General features: G+C 40.8%; 2 protein-coding genes across 2 annotated transcripts; both read left to right on the top strand.

Moving 5' to 3' along the window:
• Positions 1–4265: 4265 nt before the first annotated feature.
• Positions 4266–5198, top strand: LOC142750635 (olfactory receptor 11L1-like; the record flags this gene model as incomplete). Its single annotated transcript, XM_075859630.1, has 1 exon — positions 4266–5198. A coding segment is annotated over one exon (933 nt), but the record flags the coding sequence as incomplete, so codon positions are not given.
• Positions 5199–21417: 16219 nt separating this feature from the next.
• Positions 21418–22347, top strand: LOC142750634 (olfactory receptor 11L1-like). The gene has a single exon (XM_075859629.1). The coding sequence runs from the start codon at positions 21418–21420 to the stop codon at positions 22345–22347; it is 930 nt and encodes a 309-aa protein (XP_075715744.1).
• Positions 22348–23111: the final 764 nt, after the last annotated feature.

Here is a 23111-nt window from a genome sequence, read left to right as displayed (position 1 = left end):
TTGGTTCAGCCCAACCAAATGGAGCCATTTATCATGGAGGTTGACGCGTCCGAGGTGGGAGTGGGGGCTGTCTTGTCCCATAGTCTCCAGGAAGTTTTCGCCCACTGAGAGTAACTATGATATTGGCAACCGCAAACTCTTAGCCATTAAATGGGCATTTGAAGAGTGGCACCACTTCCTGGAGGGGGCTAGGCACCAGGTATCGGTCCTTACCAACCACAAGAATCTGTTTTTCCTAGAATCTGCCCGGAGACTAAACCCGAGACAAGCTCGATGGGCGTTATTTTTTACGAGATTAAATTTTTTGGTTACCTATAGGGCTGGGTCTAAAAATATTAAGGCTTATGCACTTCATGGCCAGCCCTCCTTCGGAGGAAGATCCTGCTTGTATTTTGCCTCCAGGTATAATCATTTCCTCTATTGATTCTGATTTAGTCTCCGAAATTGCGGCTGATCAAGGTTCAGCCCCCGGGAACCTTTCTGAGAACAAGCTGTTTGTTCCCCTGCAATTCCGGCTAAGGGTACTTAGGGAAAATCATGACTCCGCACTATGTGGTCATCCAGGCATCCAGGGTACCAAGCACCTCATTGCCAGAAACTATTGGTGGCCTGGGTTGCCTAAAGACGTTAAGGCCTACGTCGCCGCTTGTGAGGTTTGTGCTAGATCCAAGACTCCCAGGTCCCGACCAGCGGGCTTACTATGTTCTTTGCCAATTCCCCAGAGACCTTGGACCCATATCTCCATGGATTTTATCACCGATTTGCCTCCATCTCAAGGCAAGTCAGTAGTGTGGGTTGTAGTAGACCGCTTCAGTAAGATGTGCCACTTTGTGCCCCTCAAAAAACTACCCAATATTAAGACGTTAGCTACCTTATTTGTCAAACACATCCTGCGTCTCCATGGGGTCCCTGTCAATATTGTTTCTGACAGAGGGGTACAATTTGTTTCTTTGTTTTGGAGAGCATTCTGTAAAAAGTTGGAGATTGATCTGTCCTTCTCCTCTGCCTTCCATCCTGAAACTAATGGCCAAACTGAGAGGACTAGTCAGTCTCTAGAACAATATTTAAGGTGTTTTATCTCTGACTGTCAATATGATTGGGTCTCATTCATTCCCCTCGCCGAATTTTCACTTAATAACCAGGTCAGTAACTCGTCAGGGGTCTCCCCCTTTTTCTGTAATTTTGGGTTTAATCCACGGTTCTCCTCCGTTTCACCTGGTAGTTCCAACAATCCCGAGGTAGAGGTCGTTCATCGGGAACTGTGCACAGTTTGGGCCCAGGTTCAGAAGAACCTAGAGGCGTCCCAGAGCATACAAAAAACTCAGGCAGATAGAAGACATTCTGCTAACCGCTTGTTTATGGTCGGGGATCTGGTGTGGCTATCGTCTAAGAACTTGCACCTTAAAGTCCTGTCCAAGAAGTTTGCTCCCCGGTTTATAGGGCCGTACAAGGTCATTGAAGTCTTCAATCCTGTCTCCTTCCGACTGGAGTTGCCCCCATATTTTCGAGTACACAACGTGTTTCATGCCTCCCTCCTTAAACACTGCTCCCCGTCCTAGGCTCCCTCGAGGAAACCTCCTGTCCCCGTTCTCACCCCTGAGGGGGCAGAATTCGAGGTGGCCAAGATTGTGGACAGCAAGATGGTCCAAGGCTCCCTCCAGTACCTGGTCCATTGGAGAGGATACGGGCCTGAGGAGAGGACTTGGGTACCCGCACGGGATGTTCACGCTGGGGTATTGGTCAGGAGGTTCCACCTTCGTTTCCCCAATAAACCAGGTCCATCTAGAAAGGGTCCGGTGGCCCCTCATAAAAGGGGGGGGTACTGTTAAGGATCTGCCAGGCACAGCTTCTTTATCCACGCCCATAGGTAATCAGTCTGCACCTGCTTCTATGTCTGTGAGACTGACTCCATCTTCCACCACTCAGGATGGCAGGCTTAGGAGTGGGAGAGCCTATCACAGCCTGGCCAGACGGAGCTAGCTCCCACCCTCCGTCTATTTATACCGGCCTTTCCTGTTCCTCCTTGCTTGTGATTCTTCTCTGTTGGTTTCCTGGCCCTGCTGCAGCTTCTTGAACTACTTGTCCCTGCTTCGTATTGACCCTGGCTTACTGACTACTCTTCTGCTCTGCGTTTGTTACCTCGTACACTCCTGGTTTGACTCGGCTTGTTCACTACTCTCCTGCTCTGCGTTTGGTACCTCGTACACTCCTGGTTTGACTCGGCTCGTTTACTACTCTTGTTGCTCACGGTTTTTCCGTGGGCAACTGCCCCGCTTCCCTTTGTTCTGTGTTTCCTGGTCTGGTTGTCTGTCATGCACTTACTGAGTGTAGGGACCGTCGCACAGTTGTACCCCGTCGCCTAGGGCGGGTCGTTGCTTGTAGGCAGGGACTGAGTGGCGGGTAGATTAGGGCTCACTTGTCTGTTTCCCTATCCCTGTTATTACACTAGTGTTCAAAATTAATTTTGGTGTTTATCCAGAGCATTAAGAAATTTTCTATACTATACATTTTTGTGAAATGTCAAATAGTTGGATATGTAGGAACATCAAGCGAGTGAGTGGATTTGAGCGGGGCCCCCCCAGCAAATTATATCAGACTCCATTAACTTCACAGGAAAATATCTCAATGTTACTGTGAAGATAGGAGAGAGATCCATTGAGGACTGTCTCAACAAAAAAAAAAAAAAAACATTGAATAATAAAAATGAAAAGCATATAAAATAGTTAAAATAAAGTAAAAAAAATCACTATCATCAGTTCGATAAAATAAGCTAAAATTATTTTTGACTCTCCTAAATTATACATGTTATTTTTTTTCTTGATGTTTTCTTTATACAGATAAAATGTAAAACTATTTCTAAACAAATTAATTTAGACGTTTTTAAGATCCAGCTGGATTAGACTTTAATTTATATCCTTCAATTTACTTAAACAATGAAGACTCATGAGACATTATAAAAAATTCTCCCAAGACTTATTCTACCCGGCACCTTGTCTTTATTTTCTATATAAATATCTGCAGGTCGTCCATTATTAATTCATATTCTTGTGTCTGACGGCCACACAACATGACTGGGATGTTGTCTAAAATTCTATTTATTTGCCTCTGAGACATTTTTTAAAAACCAAATTAAGATATGTATAAAAAAGAATTTGAAAATGAATGTAACGAAGAGAGAACATGATGTAAGTATTGTGAGGTAAACCTCTGTAATTTAATAGATAATAAAGACTTTCTAAGATGATGCTGAACATGTCTGAAATATCTATAAATATACAGTATATAAAAATAGCCAAATATGTTCCCAATTTGTTGTGTAAAGAGATCATCCAGAAATGTTGTTAGTGGCGGCTGGAAAGTAATGTGTAGTGTTTCTAGCATGCAAAAATCATTTTTTATTCTGTTTTGCTTCCCTTTGTCTCCCTTGGTGTGAGCTCCATAAATGCACAATGTGAGTTTGGTGTGTAAGGAATTGAGGGGCTACACAAAGCCCTGACCTCAACCACAGTGAACACCATTGGGATGAATTAGAATGCCAAATGAGAAGCCGACCCCCCCAACATCAGCGTCTGACCTGACAAATGCTCTTTTGGTTGATTGGGCACAAATTCCCACTAACACGCTCCAAAATCCTGTTTAAAGTCTTCCTGGAAGAGGAGAGGATGTTATAGTCGTAAAAGGGGCAAAATATTACTAATTTTATAAGAAAGCAATTGCTTTATATTAGTCCCAATTAAAACATGAACATTGACAATGAGAATGTGTAAAATAAAATATATATATTTTATTAACACCGAATTAAATAATTGTTTTGTTTTCCTTAAAATTAAGAAAACTGTGTTGTAAATCCAGAAAATAGAAAGTAATATTTTATTCACTTGCATTTCTGTATTTTTTTTTTTATATTTGTTTGGTCAAGTCTTCAATTCCGAATATAAATGATGAGTAATATAATGTAAATTCTAGAATTTTATTACACAAACCAATATTATAATTGTGTCATGTCATCTGTTAAAAAAAAACAACAAAGTAGGGAATGTAGGTGACAATAATGATGCACATATGTGATCAATCATAAATGGTAAATATTAATTTAATCAGTAGCTCCGGAATAATAGTTAGGACTGTCACAGGTTGTGTAAATTTCTTAGCAGTCCATATATAATATAATATATGTCACAGTCCGGAGCACTCCAGCTCTTCTAGGTTATGATAAAATAGTTTCAGTTTTTGGTTTATGACATCATAACTATCTGTTCTACACACAGGAGAACAATCTGACGGTGGTCACTGAGTTTTTTCTCTTAGCTTTTCAAGTCAGTCAAGATTTAAGACTTTTACTTTTCTGTCTTCTCCTGGTGGTTTACTGTGGGACAATATGTGGGAACCTCCTGATCATCACCCTGGTGTCCATCAGCAAGAACCTCCACACTCCAATGTACTTCTTCATCTCGCAACTGTCTATAAATGACATCTTGTTGACCACAGACATTGTCCCCAACATGCTGCATATTATACTGAATAATGGGGGGGCTATTACTTTTATTAACTGTTTGATTCAGTTTTATTTTTTCGGTATCTCAGAAGCATTTGAATGTCTTCTCCTCACAGTGATGTCCTATGACAGATATGTGGCCATCTGTAACCCCCTCCGTTACACCTCTATCATGACAAGTGGACATTGTGTGATATTGGTCGCCATCTCTTGGTTTCTTGGGGTTTCCATTATTTTAATAAACATCATTACAACGTCAAAGCTACGTTTCTGTGGACCAAATATCATTGACCATTTCTTCTGTGATCTTGTTCCTTTATTAGAACTTGCCTGTTCTGATACCTTCATTATTCAGCTGGAAGTTTATTTACAGAGCATTCCAGTTATCTTCATTCCAACCACAATCATTGTATTTTCTTATACTTACATAATTTTAGCAATATTAAGGATTCCATCCAGTATTGGTAGACAGAAAGCCTTCTCCACCTGTAGCTCCCACCTCATTGTCATCTCCATATTTTACTCGACATTGTTCAGTGTTTATATTTTCCCAACAAAGGGACAAACAGTCACCATCAGTAAAATCCTATCCCTGCTCTACACTGTGATTACTCCTTTCATAAACCCCATTATATACACTCTACGGAATAAAGACATTAGGAAAGCCATACAGGTAACCCTACAGAAGCGTGTGATCTGGTAAATTTTTCCTAATATTATATACACTATATGGCCAAAGGTATGTAGACACCTGACCATCACACCTATATGAGCTTGTTGTAATTCCCTTTTGAAAAGCAAGGGTGTTAATATCTATTTGACGGCTATAACAGCATCCACTTTTCTGGGAAGACTTTCTAAAAGATTCTGGAGAGTGTCTGTAAGAACTTGTGCCCATTCAGCACAAAGAGCATTTGTGAGGTCAGACCCGGATTTTAGCGATAAGTTCTGGCTCACAATCAAGGTTAAGGTCAGGGCTCCATGCAGCCACACAAATTCCTCCACTTCAAACTCCTCACACCATCTCTTTATGGACGCTATGCTCGCTATGTGCACATGGCCACAGTCATCTACAATGTTGGACGCTACAATTGAGAAAAATGTCTTTGTATGTTAGAGTATAAACATAACCCTTCACTGGAAGTAAGGAGTTAAAGAGGCTCTGTCCCCAGATTATAAATGCCCTATCTCCTATATAATGTGATTGGCGCTGTAATGTACAGGGTGGGCCATTTATATGGATACACCTAAATAAAATGGGAATGGTTGGTGATATTAACTTCCTGTTTGTGGCACATTAGTATATGGGAGGGGGGAAACTTTTCAAGCTGGGTGTTGACCATGGCGGTCATTTTGAAGTCGGCCATTTTGTATCCAACTTTAGTTTTTTCAATGGGAAGAGGGTCATGTGACACATCAAACTTATCGAGAATTTCACAAGAAAAACAATGGTGTGCTTGGTTTTAACGTTACTTTATTCTTTCATGAGTTATTTACAAGTTTCTGACCACTTATAAAATGTGTTCAAAGTGCTGCCCATTGTGTTGGATTGTCAATGCAACCCTCTTCTCCCACTCTTCACACACTGATAGCAACACCGCAGAAGAAATGCTAGCACAGGCTTCCAGTATCCGTAGTTTCAGTTGCTGCACATCTCGTATCTTCACAGTATAGATAATTGCCTTCAGATGACCCCAAAGATAAAAGTCTAAGAGGGTCAGATCGGGAGACCTAGGGGGCCATTCAACTGGCCCATGACGACCAATCCACTTTCCAGGAAACTGTTCATCTAGGAATGCTCGGACCTGACACCCATAATGTCACCCATAACTTGTAAATAACTCATGAAAGAATAAATTAACGTTAAAACCAAGCACATCATTGTTTTTCTTGTGAAATTCTCGATAAGTTTGATGTGTCACATGACCCTCTTCCCTTTGAAAAAACTAAAGTTGGATACAAAATGTCCGACTTCAAAATGGCCACCATGGTTAACACCCAGCTTGAAAAGTTTCCCCCCTCCCATATACTAATGTGCCACAAACAGGAAGTTAATATCACCAACCATTCCCATTTTATTTATGTGTATCCATATAAATGGCCCACCCTGTAGATAACAACAGAGGTTTTCATTTTCAAAAACAATCATTTTTTAGCACGTTATGAGCTAGTTTAGATTTATGCAAATTTGTTTCTTAATGACCAACTGGGCGTGTTTTTACTTTTGACAAACTGGGTGTTGTACAGAGGAGTGTATGACCCTGACCAATCACTGACCAATCAGTGACCAATCAGCATCATACACTTATCACTGTTCCAGCCCATTGTTACACTGTAATTGTGCAGTGAAAGAAGCTGGGCTGGAACAATGAGAAGTGCGTGACGTTGATTGGTCACTGATTGGTCAGCATCATACACTCCTCTGTACAACGCACAGTTGGTCAAAAGTAGAAATACGCCCAGTTGGTCATTAAGAAACAAATTAGCATAAATCTAAAATTGCTCATAACTTGCTCAAAAATGATCGGTTTTCAAAATAAAAACCACTGTTGTTATCTACATTACTGCGCCGATCAGACTATGTAGGAGATAGGGCATTTATAATCTGCTGACAGAGCCTCTTTAAACCCTAAAAACAACCCTATAGAATCACCCCTTCCTCTACCAAATGTTACAGTAGAAACTATGCATTCAAGTAAGTAGCGTTCCCTGTGCACCCGCCAAAGCCTCATTTCTCCATCAGTCTGCCAAATAGTGAGATGTGATTTATCACTCAAGAGAACATGCTGCTCCAAACTCCAGTGGCGGCGTGCTTTACACCACTCCAGTCGACACTTGGCATTGTACATGTGATTTTAGCCTTGTGTGCTGCTGCTGCACCATGGAGACCCATTTTATGAAGCTTTGGGCTCCCAGTTCTTATACTAATGTCACTTCCAGAAAGTTCCACTTCACAATAAAAGCACTTAAATTTGACATTGTCAAATCTAGCAGATCAAACATTTTCTGAGCTGACTTGTGGCAAAGGTTGGATCCTACAACAGTACCATATTTAAAGTCCCTCAGCTCTTCATTACAACCCATACTTCTAACAATGTTTGTTTAAATAAATATATATTATAAAGCACCTCTGACTCGCACTTACTGTCTATACTATCTGAGAATGCTGTGTGCAGAGAGTCCAATGTATTTCTACGAGATGCAGCTTCTCACTGCCTCCTGTGTAAAAACAGACACAGAGAAGCCTATTGCAAGCAGAATGCAGAGGAGCTGCCTCACATAGGATACACTGAGACTGCAGTGTGAGGACAGAAGTTCTCTGTTGCTGATCTATCACTTGCTGCACTTAGATAGGATTCAGAGCAGAGCAAGTACAGTGTGATGAAACTCTGCCCCTGCAAAGCCAAAAGCATCATGGGAAATGTAGTCTGCATTAGGGGAACCATATCAGAGGGGAAGAAGGAACCAAGATGACAGACAACCCATAAATGGCACATCAACTAAAACATGTATAAACAAGCTATACACAAGAGCCTCTACATCATCCTTTAACCCCTTAAGGACACGGCCAATTTTGGCCTTGAGGACAGAGCAATTTTTTTAAATTTCCCTCTTTGCATCCCGATGCTCATAACTATTTTGTTTTTTGTACGACGTAGTTGTATGAGACTTTGTTTTTTGCAGGACGAGTTGTACTTTATGTAGGTACCATTTTTTTGGTACAAATACATTATCGTTTAATTTCTATAAATTTTTGTTTTGGCGAAAATGCCGAAAAAAAGCAGTTGCGCAGCAGTTTTAATATTTTTTTTTTTTTACACCATACACCGATCATCATAAATAATGATATACATTTGTTGTTTGGGTTGTTACGGTCGTGGCGATACCAAATATGTCTATATTATTTCATGTTTTGGGACTTATATTTTAAAAAGTTTATTTATTATAAAATATGTGTGTTTCTGTGTATTTTTTTTAACTTTTTATTTATTTATTTATCATAAAAAAAAATGTACATTCATGGAACTTTTTTTTAAATTCTATAAAGGGATTTATCATTTTGATTTTTATTTTGTAACTGTAATGTACTGGCATAGATCTATATGCCAGTACATTAGCCTGTTACTGATTGTACACAGAGAAGGTAACACCTGGCAAAAGTCCTGGTAGATAAGACTTACAATACACTGATAGTGCGGTTCTCTCATAGGTAGATCGACACCAAAACATCCGGACCAATACAGACCAGACGTTATCTGCTATCTGTAGAAGTCTGAGTTAGACCCAGCCCCTATTGTTTATTTTATACTCATTATGTTTTCATTAATTGGACAGTAAATAACATAAGACAGTGCTTTGGCATATATTTGGTAAGATTACATGTTCTTGGCAACAGTCGACTCTTCACATTTAGTCCAATTCTTGAGACAAAACTTGTTCTTCTGCTTTCCTGATACTCCTCCATGTTCTTAACCTTTATACACAGTAAATGCTTGCAAAATGATAACCAACACCCCCATCCCACATATTAACTTCAAATCCACATGTTACTATGTGAACTCTTACGTAAATGATCACTGCTTATCAACCAAAAATTGGTTCTATAGACCCCATGGCAAAACATGAATCACTGGAATAGGGTATCCACTAATATTAATAAAAAACTTTTATTGGGTATACTTTAAAATCAACAAAAAAAGTGACTTAATAAAGTTCACATATAAATAAATGAATGAGGTCCCTAGTCCATGAGATATGCTCATATTCACGATTACCCCAGTGGTGGGTGTGTTTAGAAGTAGAGAGAGCTTAAAGAAAATGATTATTAACTCCTTAACGCCGAAGGACGGATATATCCGTCCTCAGCAGCTGCTAGTTCGCGCAGGAGGACGGATATATCCGTCCTGTGATGGCGCGGGTACTGAGACTGTACCCACGCGATCAGCGGCAGGAGCACGGCTGTTATACACAGCCTGGCTCCTGCTGCAACTGCCGGAATCGAAGCGCGCTTCGATTCCGGCAGTTTAACCCATTAAATGCCGCTGTCAATAGTGACAGCGGCATCTAATGTGTTTGACAGAGGGAGGGAGCTCCCTCTGTCACCGGATCGGCGCCCCCGCAAACAAATCGCGGGTCGCCGTCGGGTTTCCATGACAGCCGGGGGTCTAACAAAGACCCCCAGGTCTGCCTTCAGCATCTGCCTGTTAGGCGATGCCGGAGGCATGACCTAACAGATTGCCTGTCAGTTTTACACTGACAGGCAATAATGCTTTGGTATACTAAGTATATCAAAGCATTATATATGCGATCGGCACATCGCATAGTGAAGTCCCCTGATGGGACTTAAAAAAAAAAATGTCAATCAGTTAAATAAAGTTTGTAGAAAAAAATAATAATAATTACAGTCAAAATCAAATAAAACTACTTTGTTTGCCCAAAAAGTGGTTTTATTCAGTAAAAGTGTCAAAACAAATAACACATACACATACATGGTATCCCCGCGATCGTAACAACTTGACCAATAAAATGAACACATTAATTAAACCGCCGGATGAACGGCGTCCAAAAAAAACGCAAAAAACAACGGCAAAATTCTCTCTTTTCTCCCATTCCCCCCATAAAAAATAAAATAAAAGTTAATCTATAAGTCCTATGTACTCCAAAATAGTATTAATGAAAACTACACATTGGCCCGCAAAAATCAAGCCCACATACGGCCACATCGACTGAAAAATAAAAAAATTACGGCTCTTGGAACGCGGCGATGCAAAAACAAGTAATTTTTTTCTAAAAGGGTTTTTATTGTGCAAACGTAGGAAAACATATAAAACCTTTACATATTTGGTATCCCCGTAATCGTGCCAACCCATAGAATAAAGTAAACATGTTATTTACGCTGCATAGTACACGGCGTCAATTTATAACGTGAAAATCAATGCTGGAATAGCTGCTTATTTTCAATTCTCTCCTAAAATAAAGTTAATAAAAGTTAATCAATATATTGTAAGCATCTAAAAATGGTAAAATTACAAAACACAACTCGTCCCGCAAAAAACAAGCCCTTATACGGCTATGTCGACGGAATAAAAAAAAAGTTACGACTCTTGGAATGCGACCGTGAAAAAACAAAAAATAATCCTTGGTCATTAACGTGCAAAATGGCCCGGTCATTAAGGGGTTAAGCACCATTTCAGTCATTCAGTGCTTGCTCATTTTACACTAATAGTCTGTATCAGATATTTATTTTGGTAGTTTATTAACATACAGATGCTAGTGACATGAGATACTGTTGTGTTAGTGCATTACCAGTTAGTCATTTGGTTCAGCTCCTATATTCAACAGTTCCACACCCACATTAATCCTGCATTCATGGAAGATATATATGTGTATTTAGTATAACTCCTATTTTCATCAGTCCTGCAGCCACATTCACCCTGTTTTCAAGCCTGGCACCGATACCTTAAATTATTGCAGTTGTTATCCCTCCTCTTCCTCTCTATCCAAGAGAACATGTTTGAGATTTCCACCCCTAATTCGATAGGACTACATATAAATTATCTGTGCTAGGTGTTCTATATGTTTTATTCTAAGGCTACGTTTAGCTAACATGTGTTGGGGAACATTCTGATATAGAAACTGAACAGGTTTCCAAGTGGCAGGCTCCACTCTAGCTGCTAGTTCCTCCTGTTCCTTCAGGCAGCCACCTATAGGCATTATTACCTCATACTATATCAATTTCTTTGGGCAGTTGGAATTTTTTCTTGGTGATCAAGGCATTAACTAAAGAAACTAAAGGAGTAGTATCAGAATATAGACACCAGGAGACAGGCTCACCAGTGGTTGTCAATATATAATAGGCAGTAGGATTATACCTGATATCAAGTGTATCCTTTACTTGTATAGACATTAATCACCCTCTATAACAGCTTCATCAGCTTCTTCTTCAACTGTATGAAAGCATCTATGGAATTACAATATTCCTTCTTTCCAGGTGGGAATTTACCAGTTTTAGACCAACTAGAATCATAAATTTTCCTCAAAAGGGAATAAATTTACCTTCCTGCCATTTGATCTTCAGATTTGTTTTTTACTTGCAAATCTTATTTTTTTATGTTTTGCATAGGCACTCTCCCTACTTCCATTGCTGTCATCTCTCTAGGACCCCAAACTCCATCTCCCTTCTTAAAATCATGCCAATTCCCTTTTTTTGTTGTTAAATTTGCTTGCCACCAAAGATACTGCACCCATCCTGCTATAGGCAATGCCATTAATTTACTTTTTAATTATTCTATTTCCAAAGGGCTCATATCACAATAAAGGTATCTAAGTCATTTCTCTTCCGAAACCGAGGGGGGGGGGGATATGGCATGGATCTAGCAGACATAGGAGAATGGGTGCATCTTCATTAGTCTGACAAATTGTATGTTTGTGTTACAATACTATAAAAATTTAATGAACTTCTTGTCCTACTCTTCCTTCTCCAATTTACGATAGACATTGCTGGATCTTCCTAGCATTGTACATATCACACACACTAGGAATACAGACACTGAAAAATAGTTCCCCAAAGGCATGTTCTTAGGCCTTGGAAAATTTCTCGCAGTGGGAAGCATGTATCCAGGTCTGCTGTCCTGCCAGCTTTACTGTGCTTGAAGTAATCAATTGGACCTGATAAGGGCCTTCAAAGCGTGGCTCCAGAGATTTTTTAACATGTTTTTGAATTGTGACCCAATCTCCAGGCTTCAAGCGGTGCACACCTTGTAAGGAGCAGGGATCTGGAATGGAACTAAAAACATAGTTGTGAATCTGTTGCAAATTTTGATGTAATGTTCCTACATACTCCATCGTATTTGTATATAAGGACTGAAGCTGTTGAGGAAAATACAAGCCTATTTTTGGAGCACTAGCAAACAAGCTTTCATAAGGACTTAGTCCCATCTTTTTTCTTGGGGTCATTCATACTGAGTGTAAAGCAATAGGTAAACACTGAGTCCATGGCTTCCTAGTCTCTGCCATTGTCTTTTGTATTTCCAACTTTAGGGTTCCATTCAGTCTTTCCACTTTTCCACTGCTTTGTGGTTTATACGGCGTATGAAAAGACTGACTAATGTTAAGAGCTGGAAGAATCTCTTGAAGAATGTCTGAGGTAAAATAGGCACCTCTATCACTTTCAATTACCTCTGGTACCCCATATCTGCATACCACTTCCATACCTCCCAACCATCCTGATTCTGACGAGACTGTCCCGGTTTCTCACCTTTGTCCTGCCGTCCCGGCTCGTCTTCAAAATGTCCCGCTGGACGCTGCATCAAAACAGCTGATCGCTGCTGACTGCAGCAGCAATCAGAAGAAGGCAGGTGTATTGCAGCGTGTTCTCACTGGGATCGATGCTGGCTCGGGAGTGGACCGGTCCAGTCACCTGACCTGTCACCTGACCTCACCGGTCAGGTGACTGGACTGGTCCACTCCCGGACTGGCATCGACCCAGTGAGAATGCCGCTGCAAGACTCCTGCCTTCTTCTGATGGTGAGTGAAAGCAGAGCGGAGAGTGGCAGCAGTAGGGCCGGCTACGTCTACCGCTCTCGGCACAAAGTATAAGGGGCTGTGTGTTGAGCTAAATACAGGGGGACTGTGTCTGGAGCTATCTACAGGGGGGCTGTGTGTGATGCTACCTACAGGGGGCTGTGTCTGGTGCTATGTACAGGGGGCTGTATCTGGAGCTATCTACAGGGGGGCTGTATCTGGCGCTATTTACAGGGAGGCTGTATCTAGAGCTATCTACAGGAGGGCTGTGTGTGGAGCTATCTACAGGGGGGCTGTATCTGGAACTATCTACAAGGGGGCTGTTTGTTGAGCTATCTACAGGGGCTGTATCTGGAGCTATCTACAGGGGGGCTGTGTGTGGAGCTATGTACAGGGGGGCTGTGTGTGGAGCAATCTACAGGGGGGCTGTGCGTGGCACTATGTACAGGGGGGTGGTATCTGGTGCTATGTACAGGGGGGCTGTATCTGGAGCTATCTACAAGGGGCTGTGTGTGGTACTTTCTACAGGGGGGCTGTGTCTGGCGCTATGTACAGGGGGGCTATGTGGAGCGATCTACAGGGGGGCTCTGGTGGATGATTTTTACATTGACAGGTAAATCCCCAACATGTAACTCTGCTACCTGTCAATTGGAAAGTCATCCACCACAGGGTCTCCCTCTTGACTTTCATTGTTCTCAGCCTTTAGGTTTGTCCTGCAGCTGCTGCCGCCGTGATGAGCAAATGTTATACCCAAGATAGGAAAAGTAACACAAAGACGACATAACCTGATCCATAATATCTGTGATACCCAGACAGTCTAGAGATCCGCAGTGAGAATGTGCGCGTGTTATTTGCAGAAGGATCCTGCCACGATTTAATGTGTTTATGCCAGATATTGGGCGAGGTTAGGGGGCATGGCTTAAAATAAATGACATATGTGCTATAAATGACATATTCACTTTATTTTGCGGGGCAATATGATTACGGCGATACTAGATGTTTTTAGTTTTTTTATGTCTTATTGCGTTTGCACAATAAAATACTTTTTGTAAAAAATCATTTACTTTTTGTGTTGCCTTATTCTAAGAGCCAGAATTTTTTAATTTTTCCATCAAAAAAAACGTGTGTGGACTTTCTTTTTTGCGTAACGAACTGTAGTTTCGATCAGGACCATTTTTAGGTACATGCGACTTTTTGATCTCTTTTTATTCCATTTTTTAGGAGGTGAAGTGACAAAAAATTTTGATTGTGGTACGGTTTATTATTATTTTCTTTTATGGTGTTCACCCCGCGGAATAAATAACCAAATAATTTTGTAGTTCAGGCCGTTACGGACGCGGCAATACCAATTATGTATAGTTTATTTGTTTATTTATTTTTATTAATAATAAAGGACTGATAAGGGAAAAAGGGTGATTTTTACTTTTAAAACTTTTATTTTCTTATTTTACACATCTTTTTTTTAACTTTTTAACTTTGTTCCACTAGGGGACTTGAGGGCAGGAGGCCCTGATCACAATTCTAATACAGTGCACTACATGCGTAGTGCAGTGTATTAGAGCTGTCAGCTACTCACTGACAGCAAACATAGTGGGTCAGGACCCACTAGGCTTCCGTCGATGGCATAGCCGGACACCATTGTTAGGTGTCCGGTTGCCATAGTAGCCATCGTTGCCCGCTATCATGTAGCGGGCCGTCGATGGCGGTTTAACCCCTAAGAAGCCACGATCGCTATTGAACGTGGCTTCTGAGGGGTTAATATGCGGGGACCACCGCGATCGGTCCCTGCACACTGAGCTGTGATAGCCTGCTGCCCGGAAACAACAGCTATCACAGCTCATGAACACGCCCCGCGTGAACGGAGCCGTGTTTCATCCATGACGTACTATTATGTCATGGAGCGTAAACGATGCAGTTCCCATGACGTAATAGTACGTCCTGGAGCGGGAAGGGGCTGAATGCACCTATTGACCGGCTAATGCGCACTGCACGGGGGTCTCCCGACACTCCCCTGACAGCAGATGATGGAGGTAAGAAGGATTTGCATGTTAGATCCCTTCATTCCTGTAGAGGAGTCTACCAGGGGCTTATTGCTGTCTGCTCATTGACATCACATATACACGTGACTGAGCCAAGTTGCATTTGTATGGAGCAGTGGAGAAACCAATGGTCGGCTGAACGAGTGCTCGGCCGACAAGTGTCTCGCGTGTTTGGTCAGCTTTATCTCCCATGTCTTTCTTTCCTGCATGTAACGAGACCTCTCATAGAAGTAGAACTAGCAGAGGAGTCATTCACCTGACAAGTTTATATCTGTCTGGCAGCAAGACGTGGCCTCGTCTGCAGGATTCCCGCTTTATGTTCCCTGTCCTTTTCCTAGAGTAACAGCTGACGGGAGACAATTCCTAGAAATGTCACGAGTCTTAGGATTCCAAACCTGCATAAATCAGGGGAGTGAACAGCAGAGAGAAACTTCATAAACTCAATTCATAATTTTTTGTCATATGTACAATCCCATATTAAAGTCATCATGGGATGGGGGACGTGACTGCTCACAGTTTGCGTCAGTTCAAGGTATCGGAAACATGCAGTACATGGGAGGTCGTTGTGACGTCTCCTGCTTCCCGCCACTCCATACTATACAAATAAACACTGTCCGGGATTTCCTCTATTCCCTCCGATGATTTGCACTGCGCATGCGCCAAAATTGACATGCACAGATGCAGAGCAAATAAGAAGAGAACCGCAGCTGGCAATTAGGAGGAGAGTGGCTGCGGAGGAGTAGCCTATGGCTGTAACTGACTAGGGTGACCTAAGTCACAGACACACGGACCGTCATTGGGTCGGTGCCGGGACCAGTACCATGTGAGTCACCTGGTCCTGACCCCATGTCCAGAGACCAGGCAGTGGGGTCCGGGTGGATTGAGTGTCCGACTTACTAGTTACAGCCACGTTTGTAGCTTTCCTGTGCTTAATTATCGTGGGAAAGCTACAAACGCGGCTGTGACTGGTGAGTCTCCCAGTCACTCCCAGTGCACACCGCATGCGGCAGCAGCGGCAGCCAGTCTGACTGTGAGTCTCTGACTAGTCATCGCCCACACGCAGCAGACAGACAGACGTTGCCGGCAGGATAGACAGAGATAGTGCCTGTCGTTACTACTACTGTTCCGCAGGCATTGGCGAGGGCACCTTCTATAGTGTGGTGGTCAGCGTGTCTGCCTTATATGTGAAAGGTTGCCGGTTCAAAGCCCAGCAGGGTTTTTTAAATGTTATTCATATCTTAATTGTATTAGGCTAAGTTCACGCTAATTAATATACATTTATCTCTCTTCCGTTAGAGGAAGAGAGGATCGATACGTTACACGGAAAGCAATGGTTCCATTAGAATTACTATTGAATGTAATGGTAATCCTTTTGTATCAGTTGCTTTCCGTTTGTCTCCGTTCGCTAGGTTTCCGTTCTTTTGAACGGAAATAAAAGTTCTGCAGATGGCACTTTTGTTTCCGTTTAAAAAAAATTTAAACCTAGCGAACGGAGACAAACAGAAAGCAACTGATAAAACAGAATCACCATTGAAAGCAATGGTAATTCTAATGAACCCTTTGCTTTTCCGTTAATGTATCGATCCTCTCTTCCTCTGATGGAAGAGAGGTAAATGTATAGAAACGCTAGTGTGAATGAAGCCTTACTTTAATCGTTTTTTAATTCAACTTCAGTTGTGCCCGTACTCTTCTTTTTACTATCCCACTCGTGTGATCACTTATAAAAGGTGTTAGTTATGCTCTCTATTATCACTGAGGCCCCGTGCACACGACCATGCCCGTAATTCCAATCTGTCATTACGGGCACGGCCGGCCGCGGACAGTCATCCACATTTGCGGACCGTGCTCCCATTATAAAGTATGGGAGGCATGGCCAATAAAATAAAAAAATATGACATGTCCTATTTTTTTACAGAAGGTTTCTACGGCCATAGAAATGAATGGGTCCGTAATTATGGACAAAATCTGCGGTCGTGTGCATGGGGCCTTACTCTCGATTTTGTAATGTGTCCGTAAAAATTTTGGTCTGTCCGTGATTTTTAGCTAAGTTGTCCAGACATTTGTGAAGTGGAGGTTGGCAAGCCTGTATATGGTAGAACAATGGGGCTATACATGGAAATGATGTATTGGGGCTACAGGGCAGTATACGGGTATTATGCAGATTGAAATGACTAGATACAATTCTAAAAATGGCAAGTGGTGGCCCTAGTTTGCTTGTGGACCAGAGCCCTACTTTCTATAAAACCAGCCCTGGTTCTCTGTCTGACGTGTTCTGTGGAGTGACGCTTCTCAATGTGCTACAAACCCCTTAAATGCGATGATCACAATCGGTTGCCGCATCTAAGGGGTTATTTTCCTCAATCAATGATGATGGGTCGCTGATCAGAAACAGAGAGAGCAGGGCAGACACCCTGCACAGGTGCTACACCGCTGCTGCGGTTAACGCTTAAGCTCCAGACGTAACTGCACGTCAAGGTCCGCTAACTAACTGCTCGTCTTGACATACAGTTGTCTACCACAACTCATGAACCTGCATTGTGCGGTTCGCCCAGAAAAACCTTGTCACGACGGCTGTATTTTAGGTTTGTTTACAATAAAGAAACAATATCTAATAAAGAAACAATATCAGAGAAACTAATCGTCCAAAAGCCATAACATTTTATATACCCGTAGCCTTTGACACTCTTACCTACCCCCAAAAAAATCAGGGCACCAAAACAAATGTAAAATTGTTGAGCAAACAAATCTCTGTGCTCAATAATTTATTGTTGTCAACCCCGGTAGATTTTATGCCAGGCCATAAGGTGCGATGATCCCTTCCACCCATGCCCCATAGGCCGAACCAGCGTAGGAGAGGTTGGTTAGAACGGGCCAACCGATGGAGCTTCCACCCGTTTGTAAATTTCTGTATTTTTTTTGCCGTTTCTTTGAGTCAACTTTAGATGGTGCAAAAGTAAAGGCCTGGCTTGGTTTTAACGGCATCTTTGTGGATGACAGATTGATCTTTTCGCATCTACAGTGACGCCGGCTTCATCTTTCTGCATCACCAGAGATGCTAGATCCTGTTTTGTGGATCACCACAGATGCGTTGATGGCCCAGATGGCACTTTACACACACTGTGTGGTTAAAAATAAAAACACTGATGCATTACTGATGTGGCACACTCACAGCAGTGTTCTGAGCCTTCACATGGAATTTGGGGGGCATACTCACATTTTGGGGTGACCTCCCCAAAATGTCAAAATTGCACTCTGACTCTGGGTGCTATGTAAGCACTATGGCTTTACAGTGAGGGGGTAGAGAAACTTTATTGATGTTTGATGGTTACAGGGTGAAAGTACTGAAGCACTGAAACCAGCAGTTCTATTATTAACTGCCAGGTTCACTCATGGATCTCAGGCGATTGACATAGAGCTCACAGTAAAATAGCACATAAAGGTACTTACTGGTGAGGTACTTACAGCAGTGTTCTGAGCCCTCGCAGGAAACTTGCACTCTGGGTGCTATATGTGCCCAGGGGCTTTAAATATCTTTCTCATGTGATTATACCATGTCAAATTTGTTTTCAGATAGATGTGTGAAAAAACAGTGAAATCGAACTGCACTTATTTTATAATCATCGGTGGATTTTCACGAAAAACCGGTCATTTCAAAAATCCACATCCAAACAGCCCCCCATGTTTTCATTACCTTAAACCTAAACTCCCCCATACTACTGCTACATACCCCCATTACTGTATCTGCTGCATCACACAGTGTCCCTAAATACTGTACCTAGCATAGTGCCTTTAAAAACCACTAAAGTGGTAAATTGATAGTTATCCAGATACTAAAAAACCCCCTTTTTGGTGCCCCACACAGTAACTATCCCCCTTTAGGCCCTAAACTGCAATAGTTCTCCACTTAGTGTTCTATGCAGTAATAGTGCCCCTTTGTGCACTCACAGTAATAGTGCCACCTTTGTATCTTCCCTACAACAATAATGCTCCTTTTTTTATTGCCCCCCTGACCACAGTAATATTGACATTGAATATGTGGACACAGTTGAAATTGATGCCACTGCTGAACTGTTTATATTATGGGTAAAGCGGCCCTGTGATTCCGGTCCAGGAAGCCAATATATCTCATGAAACTTTACTAGTACAGGCCTAAAATACAAAACTTTTCTTTCAGTTTATTTTATATTTTTTTCTTTATAAATCAACTCAGGAATAAGCCAGTAATTATTAATCAGCTTATTCTTATTTTTCTCTTTGGACTGAAACTCAGGAGACATCGGAGAAAAAAACAACAACATCTCCGTAGAGGTAACAGCAGAGTATATATATATATATATATATATATATATATATATATATGTTTTATTCTGTGAGTAAATGTTCATGTCTCTGATTCTGTCACATCATCTTACAGGAACTGATCAAACTGATGAAGATTTTCTCTTCCAGGTAATAATTTTCCTCTTCTAAGATCAGGTATGGGAGTAATTCTAAGAAAAAACAAGAACATGGAAATATCTAATGTAAGTATCGGCAGTAATACTTGAGGTAGGACACCAGGAATAAGATTATTCTCAATCATATTTAAGAAAAAATTAATTTTTAAAACATATTTTACTTATTTGTACTCTTTTTTATTTCAATATAAAACTTACATTCAGCCGGTCGTTGACCATTATTTTTGGCAAAAGTTAGATAAAAAAATGTCATTGTTGAATCTAAAGTGAGAAGAAGGTGGAGGAGGCAGATACAGATCCTTATGATGATTGTCTCGTACATCACACGATGGTGGCACCTGAATGTTACATGTGAATATTCACCATCTGATTTCATGTGTTTTATTGGGCAGTTGTTTCATCATTTGTGTCTGTTCTAGAGGCCTTTATTTTTCATTTCCTTTTCCACACCTTGATTGGGGCGTTTTTTTTTGGCTTCCAGATTTTTTGTTTTGTTTTTTTTATCTTCACCTTCCATTGGAGGGCTTGTTTTTAGGGATAAGTTCTAGTTTTTATTTGCACTGTTTTGCTTTGCATAGAATCTATTTAATGGATTTTATGTGAATCTGCTGTAGTTTTTTTTGCTAGTCTTGCTTGCAACATCCGCCTTGCAGTATAAATACTGTGCTATCTTTATTCTATAGGTCGTTTCACCTCACAATCATGTCTTAGGGGCTCTGATGGATTTTTAAAATTCCTTAGGTGCCATAGTTACGACATGTGAGGGTTTTAATTTGCCGGTTTCTTAACTTAACAGTCAGAGTTATTTTTGAACCCGGCTGTTAGAGTGGGATATCGGCTGTCCATTGGAGTCAGCTGTACAATACATCTGACACCCTCAAGTGTTGTCGCCCCCTCACTGTGTCATATCGGTACATTGGTTCGCGAGAACGACTCGTGAGCCGCCACCCACTTTTACGGTGCCTTGACTGTATACACTCATACTTCAAACTTTACATATTTTGTTAAAAACTTTTTTGTGCCCCCCCAAAACAGTGGAAAATATTTAGCTAATTCCAGTTATGTTTTGGGCAAATCCATTTCTGTCTGGAATCATCTTCTTGTATTATAAGAGATAATGGTCGGTCCCCTCTATAATGACCCATGGGATTTTTATTACAAATCATCCAATGCACCAACCTCAACTTTTCCTTTCAGCCATTGTGTGATCTGTTTATTGAGTAACTTCAGTCCCCTTTCCAATCATAATCTTACACCCATGCTGACCGGCATTTCTCAATTCACTCAGTATTGTATAGTCCCCCCTCCCCCATTGGAATATTTTATCCTACACTGAGTCTTTTATATTTCCTGCGAAGTTTCCGGTCAATTTAAATAAAATGTTTTAAATACAACAGGAAATATGCTTCATTATTTTTTTTTTTTTTTTAAATCATAACAAAATCCCCTAAATCTATCAAACTTATTAATCTTATCTACACCAACATGTGTTGTCATTGCTGGATTTATCTTAGCACAAATGTCTATTTTTCCCCAAAAATTACCAAGTCATAAAATATCTTTAAAAGGGTTGTTTGAGATTAGAAAAACAGAGCTATTTTTGTATAGGGGCTGTATCTGGTATTGCAGCACAGCGCCATTCATGTGACTATTGAGATGCAATGGCAGACACAGTCCATAGACACGAGAGGCGCTGTTTGAAATGTTTTTCTAATTTTATACAACCCCTTTAAATAAAAATAGAGGAATCCAATATGTTGGGAAATCTTAAATATCATACAGCTATGAAACTGAGAACATGAAATTTGCCGATTCCAGTTCCTGTATAATATTATATTAGGAGTGATTCATTTTAGTTTCTTGAGCCCTAATATTATTTGAATGTCTAATCTCTTTTTTCTACATGCAGGAGAACAATTTGACTGATATCGTAGAATTTTTCCTCTTGGGTTTTCAAGGTGACCCACCACTTAGAGTTTTCCTCTTCTGTCTGCTTTTTGTGTTATTTTGCCTCACGGTATGTGGGAATCTCCTGATCATCACTCTGGTGTCCACCAGCAAGAACCTCCACACTCCAATGTACTTCTTCATCTCACAACTGTCCATCAATGACATTTTTCTGTCAGCTGTTATTGTCCCCAACTTGTTTCACATTCAACTGAATAATGGGGGGACCATCACTTTTATTGGCTGCATGACTCAGTTTTTATTTTTTGCCTCCTTTGAAATGTTTGAATGTCTTCTCCTCACAGTGATGTCTTATGACAGATATGTGGCCATCTGTAATCCCCTCCGTTACACCTCTATCATGACAAGCGGACATTGTGTGAGATTGGCCGCCATATCCTGGTTGGTCGTTTTTTCCTGTGCATTTAGTGACACCCTAACAGTATCAAGGCTAAAGTTCTGTGGACCAAATATCATCGACCATTTGTTCTGTGATCTTCTTCCCTTACGGGAAATTTCCTGTTCTGATACATTTCCTATAAAACTACAAATGTATCTACAAAGTATTCCTTTATTGATTATTCCCGTCACACTTATTGTTATCTCTTATGTTAACATTGTCCGTGCTATCTTACGGATCCCATCTGATATCAGTAGACAGAAAGCCTTCTCCACCTGTAGCTCCCACCTCATTGTGGTCTTTATCTATTTCTTGACTCTCTTCAGTGTTTATGTTCTTCCAACAAGTGAACAATCATCGGATGTGAATAAAATCCTATCCTTGCTGTACGCTATATTTACTCCTCTGTTCAATCCCATTATATACAGTCTGAGAAATAAAGACATTAAGAAAGCCGTACAGCAAAATATTCAGAAATATGTGTAATCTGTTGTTATTTCCTCTTAACCTCTTTCTGTCGCAGCCAGTATTCATCTTCCTGACAGAGCCATATTTATGTCACTTTATGAGTTCATACCTTTGGAATTCTATTACTTATCCTAGCAATTATTGCCCTATTTTCTTTTGACACATTGTACTTTATGTGAGTGGTAAATTTTGGTCAAAACATTTAATATTTATTTGTGAATCACAAAGATTTATAAAATGTGGAAAAATTAGCATTTTTAAAAATTAGATTTTCTCTGCTTGTAAGACAGTTATCCGATACAAAATAGTTGCTAATTACCATTTCCCATACATCTACTTTCTGCTGGCATAATATTTTAAACATTTATTGTTTAGGACGTCAGGAGATGTACAAGTTTAGCAGTCATTTTTGTGTTTTTTTTGTGGCCAATTCAGTTCTGAAGCATCTTTGAGGGTTCTATATGTTAGAGTCCCCATATAAATTACTCCATTTTAAAAATGTCACCCCTTAACCCCTTAGCGCACCATGATGTGCCGATACGCCATGGTGCAGGGGGAGAAGTATGGAGCGATATCACGCACTGAGATTGCTCCATCCGGTGCGGGTGTCAGCTGTGTACTACAGATGACACCCTGCACTAACGACCAGGAAAAGCAAAACTGTCAATAGCATTTAAAGGGAATGTGTCGCAAATTAAACCTTTTTTTTTAGTAAGTTACTTTTTTTTTTTCTTCCACATGGTGGAAAGTATTAGAAAATTAAATTATATTTTGACATGATT

Source organism: Rhinoderma darwinii, chromosome 3 (assembly GCF_050947455.1).
Source record: "Rhinoderma darwinii isolate aRhiDar2 chromosome 3, aRhiDar2.hap1, whole genome shotgun sequence".
Lineage (NCBI taxonomy): Eukaryota > Metazoa > Chordata > Amphibia > Anura > Rhinodermatidae > Rhinoderma > Rhinoderma darwinii.
This window is presented reverse-complemented; position numbering and strand designations above follow the sequence as displayed.